The sequence below is a fragment of the Acomys russatus genome, chromosome 23 (assembly GCF_903995435.1).
Source record: "Acomys russatus chromosome 23, mAcoRus1.1, whole genome shotgun sequence".
NCBI classification, from domain to species: domain Eukaryota; kingdom Metazoa; phylum Chordata; class Mammalia; order Rodentia; family Muridae; genus Acomys; species Acomys russatus.
In genome coordinates, this window is record NC_067159.1 from 25,413,228 (window position 1) to 25,433,984 (window position 20,757).

The window sequence follows — 20,757 nt, forward strand, 5'->3', positions numbered from 1 at the left end:
CAATGACAGTATTGACACAGTGGCGCATAAACAAAGGTGCTTCTTCTTGGAGTGTTCTAGCAACTACAGAGGTTTAGTGTGTCATTGGGGGAGCCTCTGCTCTCTTCTTGCTGCAGGGAAGTGTGTTCCGTCTTCTCTTCAGCCCACAAAGACAGATGAGAAACAATCCTTCATGCTCCCCCAACCTTTTCTTCCATCATTAAAGAGAAAAGTTCAAAGGTGGCGCGCTCATCATAGCTCATCATACAAAGCAACAGATTTCCAAAGAGGAATTTTAATAACGAGAGTGCATGTGCGCAGAAGAGGAAAATAGAAAACGGGAGGGGAGAACTCCTTTAGGCCAAGTTGTTTAGAAAATTTATCTTGTAATGGGTGGGGAACCTGTAGAGACCATTGCTAGGGAGGGGCTGGTATGTAAAGGAGGGACAGCAGAGAAAGAAAGTGGTGACAAAGCAGCAGAGCAAATGAAAAACAGCAATTAGGTAAGTTTGGTTCATTGTTTTCCCTCTCAAAGGCTTGGTCAAGTTGATTCTTTAGCAAGCCCTGGAACGCTGTGCAAGAAAGCTGCGGGCCACACAAGGGAAAGCCTGGGAGCTGCTCAGGCAGGCTGCTCTCTGCAGGCATCTGTTTCAACCTGTTACAGCTTCTCTTCCTGCCTGGTCTAGAATTTAACCTTTCGTTCCTTTGGGTGTCACACTAAAAGGATAGTTCTCTTAAGCCAATGTGAAGGCAGTGGGAGATACAGAAGAGGTCCTGAGGGTTGTCTCAGTCCATCTCAAAGGAACTTATTGATAGTAATTGAAAACAGAAAGCACTTGACAGATTATAGAATGGTGAAGAAATCCCAGAGACAGACTCTGCCCTCCTAAGATACCTCATAGGGATACCTGAAAACACCTGTCCCAGCAAAACAACAACTGAGCTCTCATCAGGAGTGGCTTCTAAGACAGGCTAAAAGGTGACAGGGGCAGAGTATTTGGAAAAGCAAGACGTGCAGGTCCACTTTTGAACATCTAATTTACGTAGAGCTGGCTTTGGCTTGGTGGCTGTTGACTGGCCCTATTGGGGTTCCTCACTGTCGTCAGCAGGTTGGTGGAGAGCCAGGTGTTACAAGGCTTTTCCCCTGAAACCCACTGTCTGGTACAGCATGATGGCTACTCTTCAAGATTCTGAGCCAAGCTTTGGGCTAATAGTTTAAGCTACTGCATATTCACAGGACACTTTCTGAATGCTGATTGGAATAAAAGTCATTTGGGCCTAGCTTAAAGTCTACTGGGATCTTTTGGGGGGCAGAGTCAGTGAGTAATTGAATCAGAGTAGAATGGGTGACAATCTGAGGAGTCAGTCTGTGCTGTCAAAACCCAGGAGATTGTTTTAATCATCAGCAGGGCTGGAATCCTCTGGAAGGACATTTAGAGGAGAAGAGACCTGAATTCGTGAGATTCGCACAGATAGGAAGATGTAGGGAGTCTAATTCATCCATTTTACGCCTCAAGAAGTACTGGTAAAGTTGTGTAGCTAGTAAAATCCAAAGGCTTAGTTTATAGTTTTAGTCCAGTGAGAAAAAAGTTCAAGTGCCTGAGGGGAAATCCAGAAGTATCAACACACAATTCTATACTTAGCAATAAAATTTAATTTGTTTTCTGTCTCAAAGGCTTAGTAACATTCAATTTGGTCTGAATTCCTTTACCTTCTAATTTGAAAGAGAAAGAACGTTTACTTCCTTCCCAAAATAGCTGAGATTTTAATTATGTACAGGTTGTTTACTGTACTTCAGAGCCTGAAATAAACATCATCAGGGGATTTTTCCCCCCTTGATGGCAGTATGTGCTCAAGGGCCTATAACAGCTTCGCTTGCCAGCTCCATCTCTGCCTGGATTGTGAAACTGCTGCTCAAGACATTCTGTGGGAGGGAATCAACTGTTAGCTCTCTAATTATGCTGAGCAAACAATGAGTTAACACAAAGGCAAGAAATGGGACAAAAACCCCACTGTTTTTCTTACAGTAGTTTAAAAGGCATCCCTGTGTAATGTCTCCATGAAGTGGCACTGTGTCTGCGGATGCGACTCAGCAGACTGTAGCAAGCCTAAACCAGTAACTGGCTGTCAACATACCTGCTGTCCATTAGACGGCATAGCGTTCCATTGTCTGGAAACAGCAAGAATTTGAGAATAAAGTCCTTTACTAGTGGTAAGAAAAGACATTAATCCAGGTTACTAATTTCGTAGTGCCTATAATTTCACACCCACCCACAGACACAGACACACACACACAGACATACATACATACACAGACACACACAGATACACACATACAGACACAGACATACACACAGACACAGACACACTCACAGACATACATACACACACACAGACACAGACACACACACAGACATACATACACACACACAGACACACACACACAGACACAGACACACAGACACAGACACACACACACACAGACATACATACACACACATACACACACACACACACACACACACACACACACACACACACACACACACACACACACACACACACGTGCATGCATGTGTAAAAGTCAGGTGTTAGAAACCCGCCAGTAGGACACAGAGAGACAGCTCAGTGGTTCAGAATATGAACTGCTTTTACAAGGAGACCAGAGAGAGTTCAGTTCCCAGCGCCCACAGGGGGCAAGTCACGAAGGCCTGTAACTCAAGCTCCAGTGAATCAATGCCTTCTCCTGGTCTCTGTAGACACTGAGCACACATCCACACAAGGCCCCCTACACACACACACACACACACACACCACATAAGTCTTTGAAATGCTGTTATTGTAATGTCTTATTTTTTCATCAAATAATTACTTTTCCTGGCATAAGGATTAGTGCATTCCCTCGTTTACAGATGAGTGAACTCAGTGAGAAGATCTTAAGCTCTTTGCTGGGGGCTATCAGGCTACTGTGAAGCAGAAAGCTTGGGTGTAGCTCAGTGGCAGTGTACTTACCTTGCATGCTCAATCCTCAGGTTTATTCCCAAGCACCACAGACAGAACAAAGCCAAACATCAGAGTCACACTCTGAACACAGACTTGTCCTGATGCCCTTAGTAACTTCGCTGCACCATATAAGAAAACTAAATGTTTCTGTTAGTGATGAAAGTGACCAGCAATTTTCAAATTGATTTTTGCTTTCAGTAAGAGCAGTTGGATGAGTGAACTGCTCCTTGACTTATTTCATATTTTAAGACAGGGTCTCTGTTATGTGGCCCTGGCTGTTCCAGAATTTGCTATGTAGACCAGGCTGACCTCAGACTCACAGAGTTCCAAATGACTTTGCTTCTGAAATGTGTCACCACACCAAGCCCCACTTTATTTTCAAACTCAGTCTTGCTCCCTTTCTTTCTATAGGTGTTTTGGTTTGGTTTGGTTTGGTTTGGTTTTTTGCAGAGAGGGTTAGTGTAACTGAAAGTTAATTGAGGGTCTTCCAATTGCTGGGTAAGTTCCCTCACCTCAGCTCATCTTTCTTTCTCTAGTGTAATGACTAAGACATTAGCAAAAAGATCAGGTTGGAAGTACGTGGTATCAAATATTTATCCTGTTTTTTCCCCTTAGCTGCCCTGAGAGGCTTAGTCAAGCTATATAATTCAGGAAGGACAAACTGACAGAACTGCCAAGACAGACCTTCCAGTGCATAGCTGGTGTTGGTAACTGCCAGAGCAGGCCAATGAAATCCACTCATATGAAAGGCTAATCCCCAAGCCAAGCCAGGTGTTGTGCAGCATGGCAAATGATGGTTCCTGAATAGGTGTGAAATTCCCGTTTGCTTTCCCACAGGCCAGGGCTGTGCAGTCTCCCAAGTATGAAACCTACCTGACAAGCAACAGCCACTGGAGGCCCGAGGAAGTGCAGTTTTTCAAATCCACCTTTTCAGTTCACCCAAACTCGGATTCTAGTCTTCAGTCTCATGCAATTGTAGCTTACTGAATCCTACCAGTGAGGCAGGAGATAGTTCTCTGTAGACAGGAAGGAATAAAGCCTATCTTGCAAACTGCCAGTTGCTCATAGAGGCTGCAGTGAGAACAGAGGTTGGGATTCAAAGAAAGGTTAAGGATTAACAGGAAAAGACCTGAATTGCAGTGGCAACCCCAGGTATGAAGGGGCCATGGAGAAAACATGAGGCTCTGGAGCATGTGGCAGGGTAAAAGTCCCTGCAGAGAAGTTAGGAGGTCATCCTGAAGGTAAAACCCCAATTGCCACTGAGGTCCTAGGATGTTGGAGATGTCAGGATGGTGGGATGACTGCCAAGGATGTGGCAGGTATGGAGTTAGCATGAGTCTTCCAGAAAAGCTGTATACACTGTAGGTGAAAGAGCCAGGGAAGTGGGCTGGCCTGGCCCTTTGGAGCCCAGAAGATAGTATATTCCAGACACCAGACACTTGGGCTGCAGGATTCCGCTTACTCTGTTTTATGTCGATTTTGCTTTGGTTTGTCTTGATTTTTATTGTTCCCTAGTTTTTTTCCTCTTGAACTATATAAGAAGTACATATATTTATATAACATAAATATTTATGATATATTTTTATATAACATATGGCATATTTTATTTTTATAGGAGTCCACAGTTAGACTTTGAATTTTTAAAAAGAGCTTGGATTTTTAAATTGTAGGAATTTTTAAAAGACTGTCAAACTTTCAAAAACTGACTGTGTTAAACATTGTGATATCAATATTAACATGAAATCTTAGGAGCAAGCAAGAAAGGAATGGTTGTGGTTTAATAGTAAAGTTAGGTTTCCTCCTAGTTAGAGTTTGACTCTAGCAAAACTCTAGTTTGTGTCAAACTAAAGTCATCTGGGTAGCAGGGAACCTCAATCAAGGAATGGCCCCCATGTTCTACCTCCCCTCTCACACCCTCCCTCCCTCTTTCCCTCTTCCTCTCCCTCTCTGCTCCTCCCCTTCCTCTTCCCGCTTCCCCTCCCCCTTCCCTCCCCTTGCTCCACTTTTCTCTCTCTTCTGAGACAGGGTCTCACTGTGTAGCCGCCGCTGGCAACAGAAACTAAACTAGAACCCACAGGGAGGTCTGACACACCAGGGAAGACAAACAAAAGGCCTTGTAGGTGCAATAAAATAGCCAAACTAGACAGATAGGAGGAAGGCAGAGTGCCGAGCCAGTGATGGCAGAACAGCTGTCTCCCTTCTGTTGAGTCCCATGTGCAAGGCACTACTGTCCTTTCCTGTATCCTAGCTTCCAATACAGCTAATTATAATAACCAGGTTGTAAGTAAGGTTGGCTTCTAATGACTTTTTCTATTTTAGGAAACAGATTCCAGACTGTCCCACAGACAAGCAGATGCTCAATAGCACTGTCGCTACTTGGTGGATGGGAGAACAGGGAAAGCTTAGCATGTTAGCAGTACTGGGAACACCTGCAAGGTAAATGACAACAGTAGCCAGCAACTAGTAATGTCTGGCAGAGAGTACAGGTCAAGACTAACAAAACTAGAGTCAGGATGAACAGGGGGGGCTTCACCCACCTCTAACTGGGGTATGGCATGTCCATAGTTGACCCAGAGGCTCCTCCATTGGCTCAACCCATGATAATTCAGAGAATCAGCTCATCTCAATGGATATTATCTTGGTCTTTGTCCAGTCTCTGCCATTTCCCTACAAAGCCCCCATACCAAGGAAGTTCAGTGGCTTTTATCTCACTTGGAAAATTCTCCCAATCCTTTTAAAGTTTTCCTCAATGTCTCACATTTCTGTCATAGCTCTCAGGAAAGTTCTGCCTCAGCTTTGCCCATTCCCACAAGAGTCCACATCACTAACTTTTTTTTTTTCTTCCTTTTGGTATGAAACAACAAGCTTTCACAGACTGTGTGGGTTACAGCCCTTCTGGGCCAATGCTTCTAGAACTGCTCAATCCAACCCCCTCCCCGCCAGGGCCTTGGGGAAAGAATGCGGTGGAAAATGCATGCTTGTAGCAAAACAAGTTACTTTTCAAGCTACTTTTCAAGTTACTCTACTTTGTTTTTAATCACTATTTCTGAGGGAAATCCAGTAAATTGGTAGGAGAAAACATACCGAGGTCTACGCATTTGTTATCAGCCAGTCATCTTACAGTGCTAATTAATTAATCCACTGGTTTTCAAGAGAACTGAGAGATGGAGGTGTGAGGTACAATCCGTGAGAAGTGGCTGATGAGAAATTTGCTTTACACACTGAGGATCCAGAAATAAATACATTATCTTAATAGACACCCATGTAAATTATTTACATAGTCAAATAAATCAAAATAAATAACCAAATATGTAAATCTGATAAAGCTAATACAAAGTCTAAAAATCTACATAAATATAATTCAACTAATTAATTAAATACCTAAGTGAGATTCTTTTTTTCCTTTTAATTTATTTATTTGTTCGCTTTAAGTCCTGATTACAGCCTTCCCCCCCCCCCCCCCCCCCGTCCAGTCCTCCTCCTTTCATACCCCTCCTCCCCATTCTCCCTCTTTTTCTCCTCTATGGGTACTAGCCTGCTATGGCACATTAAGTCACTGCAGGACTAGGCGCATCCTCTCCTACTGAGGCCAGACAAGGCATCCCAGTCAGGAAGAACTAGATCCAAAGGAAGACATTGCAATCAGAGAGGACCCACATGAAGACCAAGATACACACCTGCAACATATATGCAGGGAGCCTAGGACCAGTCCGTGCATGCTTTTTGGTTGGTGATTCAGTCTCGGTGAGCCCTCATGGGCCCAGGTTAACTGACTAGAAAATATCATCCTGAGTTAGGTAACCCAAATCCAAAAAGACATGCATGGTATGTACTCATTTATAATTGGATATTAGCCATAAAGTACAATGCCACTATCTACACACCCAAAGACGCTAAGTTACATGGAAGGCCCAAGGGAGGTCTTCTTGTGGAGTCCTTGACCCATCCAGCTCCCTCAACTGTTACTCCCGACTCTTCCAGGAACTGTCTAATGTTTAACTGTGGGTCTCTGCATCTGTTTCCATCAGCTGCTGGGTAAAGCCTCTCAGAGGACTTACGCTAGGCTCCTGTCTACAAGAATACCACAGTAGCATTAATACTGTCACGGATTGGTTCTCTTCATGGGATAGGTATCAAGTAGGGCCAGTCATCTTTGCTCCATTTTTGTCCCTGCATATCTTAGAGGCAGGACAAACTTTGAGTCAAAGGTTTTGTGGGTGGGCTGGTGGCCTTATCCCTCCACTGGAAGTTCTGCCTGGCAACAGGAGGTGGCCACTTCAGGCTGCATATCCCCCACTGCTAGGAGTCTCAGCTAGGGTGCCTCCCATAGACTTCCTGGGGACTCCCCTATCCCAGGTCTCTAGTAGGTCCCAGAGATGCCCCCCACCTCTGATTTCCATTTTCTCCCCCTGCCCTCTCTTCCCACACTCCCTACTCCTAATCCTCACCCCTGTTCCTCTATCTATTCCTTCTTCCACACAGTTCAGTCTCTCCATCCAACTCCAATTCCTATTTTATTTCCCATTCTGAGTGAGATTCAAGCATCCTCCCTTGGGCCCTCCTTGTAACTTAGCTTTTTTGGGTATGTAGATTGTAGCACAGTTATCCTGTACTTTACAGCTAATATCCACTTACAAGTGAGTACATACCATGCATGTCTTTTTGGGTTTGGGTTACCTCATTGAGGATGATATTTTCCTGCAAACTTTAAGAGTTCCTTGTTTTTAATAGCTGAGTAGTATTCCACTGTGTGAATGCACCACATTTTCTTTACTATTCTTTGTTGAGGGACATCTGGGTTGTTTCCAGATTCTGGCTGTTAGGAACAAAGCTGCTGTGAACATAGTTGAACAAGTGTCCTTGTTGTATGGTGGAGCATCTTTTGGGTACTTGTCTAGTTAAATACCTAAGTGAGATTCTTAAGAAGCTTATTTCCAATTAACAGAGAATCCAATCAGTCCTTTAGAAGGAAATATCTTTGTACCATCTGGAGCCAAATGGAGGCTACTATACGGTTATAGGTGTTTTCATACTCTCTTCCTATTTAGTGATCTTAACAGATTTATTTGGGAAATAAAAGTATTAGAACATTACAAGTTAAAAAAAAAAAAAAACCACAGCTTTGGAAAACAGTCCTAGGTCACAATCAAAACCGAAAATCATGTCAGAATCTTTAAGAAAAAAATTACCTCGTTGAGCTTTTTGTGGTTTTTCAATAGCTTTTTCAAAGACTTATCATTTCATAGTTTTTTGTACTTGCTGCTGTAGATTTCTGATAAGACAAAAGTGATATAAATTGTTCAAGAAAAATAATTCCTGAGCAGGTGGCACACACCTGCAATTCCAACACCCAGGGAGGTAGAGGCAGATGGATCTCTGTGAGTTTGAGGCCAGCATGGTCTACAAAGCAAGTCCAGGACAGCCACAGATACAGAGAAACCCTGTCTCAAAAAAGAATCTTCATTTTCGTTTCTTTTTAAGATACATTTTTATTTGAAATCGAGTTATGCCATTTTCCCTTCTCCTTTTCCTCCAGCTGCTCCTAGGTACCCCCTTCAGCCATCCTAGTCTGGCCCCACTCTGAAGTTGATCGCCTATGTTATTGTTACACACATAGGTATATATGTGCAAGAAGAATTAGCCTGTCCCAGGGAATAGCTCCCTCATTGGTTGTCAAACCCAAAATGGTCGGCTCTGAAATTGTGTGTGTGTGTGTGTGTGTGTGTGTGTGTGTGTGTGTGTGTGTGTGTGAGAGAGAGAGAGAGAGAGAGAGAGAGAGAGAGAGAGAGAGAGAGAGAGAGAGAGAGAACAGGATTGATTTTCAATATTTAAGCACTTTAAATTCCTCACTTCAAAAGATCTAGGGTTCTTTAAACGTCTCTCCTATACTTTAATCATTATAAGCTATGCTGAATTAGAGATGGTGCCAAGGTCAATTCATTCGTACTTATTGATGATTCTTTGAAATAATTATCTTGAAATAGTACTGAAGACAAGCCTTCCACTGGGCATATGTGTGATATTATCAACAGTTCTTTCACGTATTAAAACTTTGTGAGTTATTATTTATTAGTTTGGAATTTGGAACGGAACCCTGTGTTTTGTGTAAAATTTTCTGCTCAGGCTCAGTTGTGTGCTCCGGAAACATAACAGACATCATGCACTAAGTTTGGGCTTGATTGTACCTATTTCATCTTTCCAATGATCACCTGATACTGAAGACCACTTTGCCATGTGCAGAAGCTTTTTATCCTGAGTAGAAACTTCCAAGGCTTCTAAAACTATTGTCTAGCCCAAGGCAATATCATATTTACATCGTACAACTCACCTGCAATTAGTACCAGTGAGTTTGAAAATTGTCCCAAGCTTTTAGTTAGTTAGACAGTGAAGTATACACTCTTTACAATCTTTTTTTTTTTTTTTTTTATCTCAGAGAATGAAAAAAATTCTTTCTGGCTTCATCTTTGCTAGGAAATTTTGTTCCTAGTTGTTATAACAGTGTTATGCATAAATATAAGCCTTTTAATGCTTGGGAACTTTTGTTTGGCGAAGAGTACACAGAGAAGCAAAAATGAGGTTGCAGAGTTTTTAGGATGGGAAAGGGCCGTGATGCAGCATACAGAGAATGGTTTGTTTTGCAGCGTGAGTATCAGTTTAGTTACCAAAAAATTGGCCATCTCACCCAATTAAAGCATGGCTGTCTTGTTCTATTTTTGTCTTTGCTATTATTCTACAAAGATCACCTTAAAAATGGCGACATCATCCTTACCCGAATTCTCGCTCACTGGCAACAGTTCAGGGACAGCTGAAATCTCACACTTACACTGTCTATGTCTTCAATTTTTCTGTCTTTGTGAAGATACCTGACTTCATTGATAAAATCTTTTGTTTCATTGCAGCTGGACAATCCGAGGTGGACAAAACAGGAGACAATCTGCTAATAAAACAGAGCAAGCGATACAACTGTGGGTTAGCTGAGACACTTGGAGTTTGCCCCCTGTTTAAAGACATCAACTGACAATGTATTCATAAGGTATGTCCATTTGGAAAACTCTAATGGTCATACTAGAAATACTGTATTCTTAATTTTTATAATTTAGTTTTTGGAGACAGTCTGTAGACCAGGCTTGCTTGCTATTCACCATGTTGCCCAGGCTGGCCTCAAATTTATAGCAATCCTCCTGGCTTAGCCTCCACAGTACTGGGACAAAAGACACAAGCCACCATCCCTGATGGCTTAGAAATAAATCTTATAGAAGATACACACAGTATGTTCTCTAAGATTTATTTTTATGTTTTTAGTTGTATGTGTATTTGTGTGCAGATTTGAAAGTCCCTATGTGCCACCGGATTTATGCTTACATGCATGTGTATATGTGTGTCTGTGTGTGTGTATGTGTGCATGTATGTGTATGTGTATGTGCTCATGTTTGTATGTATGTGTGTGTGCATGTGTGTGTGTATGTGTGTGTGCATGCATGCTCGTGTGTGTGTGTGTGTGTGTGTATGTGTGTGTGCATGCATACTCGTGTGTGTGTGTGTGTGTATGTGTGTGTGTATGTGTGTGTGTGTCTGTGCCTGTGGATATGTGATGTTGTACCTGTGGGGGGTCACATGACAACCTTGGGTCTTGGTCCTCACCTTTCACCTTCTTTGAGACAAGGTCTCTCTTTTTGTTGTTGCTGGCTGCCATGTGCTCCAGGCCCGTGAGCTTCCTGGTGGGGAGGGCTTCTCCTGTCTTTGCCATAGGCATGCCTTCTGGATGCCTTCTGCAGATGCATGCTCTTCTCTTCAGCTTTTTGTGGTCCTAGGGATTTGAACTCAGGTCCTCATGCTTGCATGACGAACACTTTACTCGCTGAGCCCACACTCAGAAGCCTATCTGTAGTACCTTTCTTTTTTTAAGGATTATGATATTTCATTAATTCTTTGAGACTCTCATACAGGTATGCAGTGTATTTTGATATTATTCACTCCCTACTCCTATAAGATCCATCCTCTCATCCTCCAACACCCCCTCCAAATGTCACGTCTTTTTTTCCTTTTAAATAACTCATGGAGTTCAACTTGTGCTGCCGCTATCAGGGCATCCACTGGAGCTTGGTCAGGCTAGCAGGGCCACACCCTTAAAGCCAGCTTACTTCGCCTCCCCTAGCAGCCATCAGCTGCTGGAATGTTGACTGGCTTGATGCTCTGCATGTACCCACATGTGCACAAGGCACTGCTTCCCCTCGGTCCTCCCTGACCTCTGCGTCTGACAATCTTCCCACTCCTTGCTCCTCCGTGACGGCCCTGAGCCCGGGTGAGGGGGTGTAGTATAGATGTACTATTTATGGATGGGCACAGCAGAGACATTTTCTGCACTTTGACCTCTTGTGAGTTTCTATGTAAGCCTTCCCAGAAATCTTTGAGAAAAAAAAAAAAAAAGATCTCTAACAAGCTTTCATAATAGATTGGGTTGGTTTTTTTTTTCCTCCCTCTCTTAAAAGAAAGGTCAAGAAGCAACAGTTCTTTCTTTTTCTAAAGGCTCCATCTAGATATGATCTCTATTGTGCCATTTGAAGGTGAAACCAAAATTATGAGTCCAAGCAGAAGCAAAAACATAACAAAACAAGACAAAACAAAGGAGCCAACCCCAATAGCATACTTAGTCATAAAGCAATCAATTCAAGTAAGCTTAAAACTACATCTTGTATGAGGCCATGGAAGTCCTTCCAAATACATTTTTTTCTTTTTTTCCTTTTCTGGTTTTTCGAGACAGAGTCTCTCTGTGTTAGTCTTGGCTGTCCTGGACTCGCTTTGCAGACCAGGCTGGCCTTGAACTCTCAGCTCCACCTCCAACTTCACCTGGCTCTCCCTCCTGAGTGCTGGGATTAAAGGCATGTGTCATCATGCCAGGCCCAGACACATTTTGAAACACATTTTGAGTTGAAACTTATTTTCCTTTCAGCCCAAAACATTCTGATATCTAAGAAAAGCCAGTCATTTGTAATTTTACAGGCAAGCTATTGATTTTTCATTATTGTTGTTATCATTACTATTATTTGTGATTTGAAGACTGGCTCTCAGGTAGCCCAGGCTGATCTCAAGATCACTGGTCTTGAACTTTTTGGTCCTCCTCCTCCTATCTCCTGAGTGCTGGAATTACAGGTGGATACCACCACGTCTGGCTGATTAAATAATGCATAAATTTCCAGTAAGAAAATGAAATGCATTTGGCTCCGCACACCCATCGTGCTGGCTGCTGACTTCTGCTGTCTCTTGTAGCTCTAATACCACTGTAAAGCATGCGGAGAAGATCATTCACTGTTACTGGAAGATCTCACTAGACATGAAAGAAATCATTGGAATGAATGCTTCTTCCCACCCAGGCGGCCACAGCAAGGTTAGCTCTGCGACAGGGACACTACGCAAGTGAACAAGCACCGTGCACCACCCTAGCGTGTATTTCAAAAACAGAATCTGGGGGTGGGAAGTGTCACAGCTTGAGGATTTTGTCAGGTTGACAAGGTTTTAGGTAATTCTGTGCCACCTAAATGTTACGTGATCGCAAAAAGTCAACACAGCCTTGGTATGGTAATCTGTAATAAAAGGCATTTCTTCCAATAAAATCTGTATTACCCAAATGTTGTAGTTCTATGATCTACAGATTAGTGAGGACATGGACAAGCTTGGGTTTAAGCAGAGGAAAGTCTAGCATATCGTATGAAGACGAGAAATGGTAGGTGGCAGGAATACTTTTTCTAGGGAAACAAATTGCCTGGTGGTTGACCATCAAGCACTCAGATGGTAGCCAGCAGCTCAGTGCCTGGTCCTAAGGTTAGGACTTATCCTCCCTTACAAGCCCTGCGCGCTGGACGTGTTGCTGCTACATCACACACCAGCTATATTTGGAGAGGTTGACTGAAGCCAGCATCTCTGAATTACTACCCTCAAGTCCTCACCTCAGCCTCACAAGATGCCCAGACAAATGTAAATTTTTGAGAGAGAGAGAGAGAGAGAGAGAGAGAGAGAGAGAGAGAGTTCAATTCCCAACACCCACATCTCAGTTCACAACTGTTTGTAACTCCAGTTCCAGGGGACCCAACACCCTCACACAGACACACATGCAGGCAAAACACCAACGCATGTACATTTTTTAAAAAAGTGACTTACTTTGAAAACAGATGCAAACTTTTATAACCACCTGGGTGTTCTCTGAAGCACTTTCCTACTTCAGGAAAACAAACAGGCCAGGCAATTCAGAGCTTCTCTTTCTTCCTTTCACTTCAACCCGTTCCTAATCTCAGCTTTATTTATGATTCTGAAGATTCCAAAGATGAACAGAAAGAAAGACACTTAGGAAACCGCACGGACTTATTTATACCTCACACAGTAAGCCTGCTCATGGGACCTACGTGTGTGAAGTAGCTGACGCTCCTGTAGCTTCAGGAAGTCAGTCTTTTGAACGGGAGGAGGGGAGCAAGAGGAGCCGCCAGTATCCTCTCAAGGACCAAAACACCAATAAACAACATGGACTTGAGCCTGGGGTTCACTTAGGTCCCTGCGGATGGACCCCTGGACCGCACAGCTGTTGTTTTCCACAGCCTACTCTCCAAAGGAGAGCGCAAGCCGAATTGTAGCATCATAGCGAGGCTTCAACTGGAAGGTGACTCCTGGCCCTGCAGAACCTGATTACTTTTCAGACACTTCCTGGAGAGGGAGTGAACTGGCTCCCAAGTAGGAATCTCCCCATTCCGGTCTCAGGAAATAAGTGGAGGTCCACCTGTGGAGGTCTGGAGAGGATTCCTTCTGTGCCTGGAAGTGGGTACTGTGTGCCCCTTTCATCGCTGAGTTCCTGTAAATCCCAGAGCACCAGCCAGCAGTTTAGGGCTGCCTGCTCCTGCCATGTCTTTGTCTCTTTCTAAGTGGTCATCTTACTTGCAACTGGAAGGCTGGGAGACTTGAAACTGCTCATGGTCCTTAGGCGAACGCCTCAGGCAAAACCTATTACATGAAACCCTGAGTATTTCATAGGACTGCATGACAAAACTGTTGAAAGGATGGGAGGTGAATCACACCAAATACCTTTTGAAGAGTTCACTTGTAAGTGACTCTGCTGTCCCTTTTCTGCAAAGAGCCTTTGGATTAAAGAACTGAAGTGAGGTGTCCAGGGCTCCCCGTTATTAATGGCTTCAGCCAGACTGAGCACAGTTTTAAGTCCAAAGCAAGAGTAACCTTATTCCCCACCTATTTGTACATATTATTTGAATAGAGTCTGCGTAGGATTCATACCAAATTCCAATGCATTTTAAAATGTAAATTCAAACTTAAAAATAAATTGTTCTGCATTTTAAAAGTCAACCTTAACAAGAAAACAGGGATTGAATGACTCAGGCACATTATGAACCCAAAGAGTCAGGCAGAGCCTTCCTGTTCCTCTTGAGTTTGCTGTACAAAGTCAGCGGTCCAACAGCACTGCTGTGGCAGTCTTTGATCTTCCACGTCATCATGGCTTAGGGCAAGCGAAGAAGGCAACTAATGGAAGAAAGAGGCGCAGACCTCCATGTCTAGACAGGTCCTGACAAAAGGACCCTCTACCCAGAACCATATTATCAACCATTGGGTGATTCATCACTTATATCCTGAATCATTTCGTTATTATCACTATCATTTGCTTATTAATTAAACATCACGTCGATGTCTTGTAATTGTATTTTCACTCCCTTGCAAGCCTGACAATGCCTTTCACTTTCAAATCTCCCAGAGCCCCAAGGCAGGCCTTGCTATTGATTTTTTTTCTTTAAATTTAAATATGGGTGAGTAATACCCACTGTTTTTCTAATATGCTTTTCCGCACATGGGATTGTAAAAGTAAACACCGCTTTCACACCATCTGTTTGAAGGCTGTTTCGCTTTTAAAATACAGGCTTTATTTAAATCTTAAATGGCCCTTACTCGGAAGTTATTTTACACATTCACTTTTGTTAACTCTGTAAAAATAATATACTTTTTGGTGATGTTTCCAAATCAAACTATACAAAACTCATTTAGGAAAACATGAAGTAAAATGACTCCATAAACCACCACGAAGCCAAATGTTTACAGATAAGTTGCCATGGGAACTGAAGCCACAGGGACGTAGGTGCGCTCAACGCCCCTATGTCATGCCCGCCTTCCTTGCTTCAGCAGATTCTTCTCTTTAGTTCCCTAGGGTTCCCCTTATGACTCTGGCTCTCAATCACAGTAGCCTTTGAAACTGAGCCATTGAACTGTTTGGCCAGAAATCAATGTATTTACTGGATTGGAATTGGAATGATGAAGGAAGATTATGAGGCCCTGACTTAGGTTTCCCTGTGTTTGTAGTGAGGAGTACCTGTGGGAAGACATTTGTGTTTCCTTAGCTGATACTGAGAGGAAGGAAGGGGGCGGGGGCTGGGGCGGGGATGTGTTGTGCAGTTCTGACAGAGTTACTGCCAGCTCTTCTCTCCAGCTTAAATACCTGAGATACAGGTGACAGGCATCTATGGAAGACGCACTTAGGGTCTGGCCTGAGAGAGATGCAAGACTTGGATGCATTTCAGGAATTGGTTTGGGATTTGGACATCCCAGTTATACGTATGTCTGTGGCAACAAGGATGAGTGACTAAAGAGGGAGGGAAAACGTTAGCTGTGGGTAGAGCGATGCTCAAGGCCGTTGTCAAATCACACTTTGACTGTGAAACAGAAGGCAAAACCCAAATTGAGGCCTTCAATCCATGCTCCAATGACACAAATGCCGTTTCATTTTCTAAGAAAGGTGTGTTTTAAAAACCGAAGCTATGAAGAAATCCAGATGTGGTTTTTCCCTATGGGTAACTGTGCTCTGGGTGCATCAGTTTTTAGAAATGTAAGGAGGCTATGGAAACGCTTCTTAGTTCTTTGTGGGGTCAGGAGGCTGGAAGACAGGCCTGACTGCCCAGGGCTTTGTTCTCTGAAGCTTGGTTCCAACAATCTTCACTCTTCTCTACTTGCACGGTGTGTGTGTGTGTGTGTGTGTGTGTGTGTGTGTGTGTGTGTATGCCATAGCCTACACATGGAGGCCAGAGGACAGCCTCAGACCTCCCTCCCTTCCACTTTGTTGAGACATAGACTCTTGTTTTCCCCTGCTTACCCCAGGCTGGCTGGTCCGGGAGCTTCCACGGATTTCCCTGTCTCCACCACTCATCGGCCTGTGGATTATAAATGGGCACTACCCGGTGCCTTTTCATGTGAGGATCCAAACTCCACATCCTCAGGCTGTGGGAGTGGCGCAGCACTTCATTCGTTGAGCCATCTCCCCACCATTGTTAATTAAAAACCTTGAATAAAGATTTGATGAATGCACTCATTCTTGGCTTCCTAATATTTATTTTACACGAAAGAATGGCTCCTAAAACATTAGATGAAGCTGGATTATTTAAAGCCTGATGCAGGGATACCAGTATCCTATTAAAACCCAGGTTTTAACAATATGCATTTAACTTTTGTTCAAGTTTTCTTCAGATTGCATCAAGTTATTGAACATAGCTCCTTCGTGGCAGAAGCATCACTCCAGAAAGCAAGTTTGTAATTTTCATTCCCTGCTTCCTGTTTCTTCTTCAATTTAGTGGCGTGGTCAAGAGCAATCCACAACCCAAAACAGTCATCCCCAGATAATCCTTAAAGTCCTAAGCCAATAGGCTTGGTGGGTGGCACAGGGCCATGCTGGAAGAAGTGTACTGAACCATCAGAGAAACTATAAAATCGCCCACAGGTAGAGTCTACTTTGACTGAAGCTACCTTGAATAAGTTCAGCTCTTGCCTGGAACAGCAAATGAAGAGGCTTAATTCAAGTCCTGGCCCTGCAAGCAGGAGACAGGTGCCACAGGAACAGGAAGATGGAGATCAGGATGAATCCCTATTTAAAAAAAATATTATCCAACAACTGGTGTCCAGGGCATGTGGTGGAAAGTGGGAGGCAGGAAGGAGAAAGGCTCCACAAGCTCCTTTTGCTGGGTCTGCTCAGGCATTTAATTTCCGCTAATGTTCATTGGGATAGGGTGTGAAGCTTGGAATCTCAAGCCCAGGGAGTCCTGCTGTAGTCCTTAAAGGGCTCAGCTTGGCAAAGTGATTTTTAACACTTCTTGTGGGCTTTCGTAACTTCTATCCTGTGAGCTGCCAAGGCAAAGAGATGCATCTAATTCCATCCACATTTCTCCAGAGATTGCAAAACACGACAGGACGACTGAGAGCGGGAGGGACGGGTGCCAGGCAGGAGCCGCCAGACAGGGCTGTGTGGTGTGTGCCTGTTGGCACCGACAGCCTAGACCGTCCCCCGCACTGGCACCGAGAGCCCGCGCCTGGGGCTGACAGCTGAGGGCAGGGTGGAGGTCGGGCTCTGGGCGACCGAACTCCTAGTGCTCATCGCCTCTGGCGCTCCAGCCTTTGCTACCCCCGCACCGACCCTTCGGTGCTCTGTGCGGTCTTCCAGCCGCCCTCGAGCCCAGGACAGCAAGGCGGCGGCGCAAGCGTGGGAGGGGGCTCTAGGACTCTGCCGGCCCCGCCCCCTCCGCGGGGACCCGGAGCCCAGCATGGACCACACTTGTAGTCGCAGCCATGGCGCTCGCCCTCTGCGTGCTGGCTGTGATTTTAGGGGCACTGCCCGCACTGGCCAGCTTTGATCCAGCCTCGCGCTCGCCCCTGCCCCGCACGCATCCGTCTCCACTGCACCCTCAACACGCGCACCACCTTCCCACCTCGCTGCGGCCACCCAGGACCCCGCGCTTCCCGCTCCGGACCCGGGACTTCACTGCCCAGAGCCCGCAGGTCCTCATCGTCCGGCACACGCCCCCGACGCTTCCACGGCGTTGCGGGGCAGGAGAGCCGTGGGGCAACGCCACGGACCTCGGCGTCCCTTGTTTGCACTGGGACAAGGTGCCGCCCTTTCTGGAGCGGTCGCCTCCGGCCAGCTGGGCTGAGCTGAGAGGGAAGCCGCATAACTTCTGCCGGGTCCCAGAGGGAGCGGGCAGACCTTGGTGCTTCTATCGGAATGCTCAAGGCAAAGTGGACTGGGGCTACTGCGGTTGTAGTCAAGGTGAGTGGCGTCACAGCCGAGGTGGTCACCTATGTGGAGTGGGGGGGGGGTGGCTGTCACGGTGGCAGCCTGGCTCGGGGGACAATACCTGTGTACCTGGTGACAAGAGAAAGGGGTTGCAGGTTTGCCTTGTGGTGTGGTGGTGGGCTGGGTAGTCGCATAACTAGTGAAGTGCGTCCATTCGTACAGTAAGTGTTAATTAGGAAACCGTGCATCCTGTGACAATCAATCGTCATGGGGACAGTAGCTGTCAACTCTAGTGCCTAGAGAAGGACTGTGTGTGTGCGTGTGTGTGTGTGTGTGTGTGTGTGTACACATGGTGGTGGGTGTTTGTTGTCTCTGTATCAGCTAGCGTTGATGAAAGAAGTAAAGAAAAAACTTACATTTGCTGACCACTAGTTTGGAGAAAGGAACTATTAAATGTAAGACGAGCCCCAGCAAACTTTGTTACCTCTGTAGACCCAGATTTGGAAAACTGTGGTGAAATGTTTACCTCGCTGCTATTGTTGACTTTATAGCGTGACAAATTTCTCCGGCCAAAATACAAAGACAGTTATGTTGTGGTGAATAACACCAGGGAGCGAAGAACAAAGGAAAAGAGAAGGCAGAATAGGGACTGCCTTAGTAACTAAGGAGGCAGCTAGTCAGGCGCGGTCTGCAGTGGGACCGCTTAAGCTGTGGGTGCCAGTTACAGAAAATCGGAATTAAGAGTCAACTTCAACAAAAATAAGTTACTAGGGTGTCTTAAGTTTGTGGTCACAGAAGTATCACATTAATAGCGTGGATGCAAATAATAATCTACCATTACATAGCACTTTACTCTGAATTGTTGGGGGTTTGTATTTAACAAGAAGGCTTTTTGACTATTTGACTGTTCCTAATAGAACAATCCTGTGGTTGCTTTCAATGACACTGTATGGCAGGCGTCTTACAAATTTCCTGAAGTGTATACGCTTCCAGCCTTTGGAGATAACCTTTTACAATGTCATTCCTTTCTCACAGAAATTCTATTTATCTCTGCCTTCAATTGAGTTAGTGCTTCAAGTTAGAGGGAAGTGATATGAAGGTTAAGATGAATTATTCTTCATCGTGGAGAATGAAGTCATCGCTGTGCTCATGTGTCACGGACAGAATGCCAATGTGGCTGTAAAAAACTGAGATGATGTCAAGCAAAGAGCTGGGCTGTTACCTCATTTACTCCAAGAGGGTTTTAATACAGTTCTTGTGGCTAGCAATCACTGGCAGCTTTGTTTTATATTCTTAGTTTTACAAATAGATTTGATATAGAATTATTGGGGAATTAATTTGTAACAACAGACTATTTTCTCTTCAAAATGTAGTAAAAAGGAACTCAAAGTTAAGACAATATTATGGCGATCCATCCTTTTTTGCAACACATAAGTAAACTTCAGTTTTATAGTCTTCAGAAGAGAATAGTTTGTCTTTGAATGCCCAATCACTCCCTGTTGAAGAGAAATTAATTTTTTCAATGCCTTTAGGTTCATAGCTAGTGTTTAGCAGCCAAAATCTCAAATGTGGTTATATTCAAGTAAATATAAGAGTGACAATATAAGAAAATAAGCCACACAAGATGAGTAACAAACAGAGGAGAGAGATTGGCTTTGTAATACCTGAACCTCCATAGCCGAAGCCTTGAGCTGTCACTCACTCCTGCAGGTCTGAATAACTACACTCCATGTTTCTGAGGTAGCTCACATCCCCTAAATCCTATAGTTTCTTATTACCATATGTTTCATTTGGGGGTTAGGGCAAGAATATAGTAATGAAAGAATGTTGAATTGTTCTTTAGAAAACATTGGTGCTGTTCTGACATGGCAATGCTGGGTAGGACTCTTATCTGTTAGAGCTTTGGGTGTTGTTGTTTGTTTGTTTTTGTTTTTGATTTTTAAGGATTTATTTGTTTATTTATGTGTATTTGTCTCTAAGTGTGCATGTGCGTGTGTGTGCATGTGTGTGTGTATGACCCTGTGTATCCTTCATTTAAAGCCCAGAGAGGGTAAATGGGTGTCCTCACCCTTCTATCTTCCACCCTCCTCAGAGCTGCTGCAACAGACACGGGTAGGTTGCCCCCACTTGTTTTGTGGGTGCTGGGATCCAAACTGCAGTCGCCATGATTACATAGTCAGCACTTTTAGCTGCTGAGGCATTTCTCCAGACGTAGAAAAATCAGTTTTTGAGCAAATTAATTAAAAGGAATTTTTAAGCTCTGAGCGTGTACTCAGAATGACCTTGTCTAGTTATCACATCAAGGACTTTCTGAACAGTCACTTTGTGCAGGACGCTGGACTAAAAATTTTATGTTTGTTTTATTTATTTTCTCATAGTCATCCTTATAAAGGAGCCCCTACACATTTCTGTTGGAAATCCTACAGGCGTATTGCCAGGAAAACCGAAGAAAATAGGATAGGGTATGCACGGAGATGTGTACATTTTCACTTCACAGCTCATTTTCCTCCTTTCTTTATTTGTATGCAATGTAGAAATATCTGTGCGGTGTTGCAACACTCACTTGTTAGCTTGCGGGCTTGTCGAAGGGCAGAAGAAGGAAGAGGAATTGTGCTTAGTACAGGCACAATGCACATTATTTCCAGTCTCTTATGCTTTAAAGGTATTGGGTTTTTTTTTTTTTTTTTTTTTTCCTTTATAGAGAACTGGAGGAAAAAGAAAAGAATAATATGTAG

General features: G+C 44.1%; 2 protein-coding genes across 2 annotated transcripts in view; one reads left to right on the top strand and one right to left on the bottom strand.

Annotated features, from left to right (window-relative positions):
• Myoz2 (myozenin 2) overlaps positions 1 to 20,757 on the bottom strand; it is a 1,071,004-nt gene that overhangs the window by 406,473 nt on the left and 643,774 nt on the right. The gene's annotated exons all lie outside the window — the stretch shown is intronic.
• Positions 17,438 to 20,757, top strand: part of Prss12 (serine protease 12) — a 68,054-nt gene continuing 64,734 nt past the window's right edge. Inside the window, exon 1 of the mRNA XM_051165562.1 lies at positions 17,438 to 18,055. Within this exon, the coding sequence (XP_051021519.1) occupies positions 17,578 to 18,055 (478 nt within the window). The 5' untranslated portion in view covers positions 17,438 to 17,577. The remainder of the gene's footprint in view (positions 18,056 to 20,757) is intronic.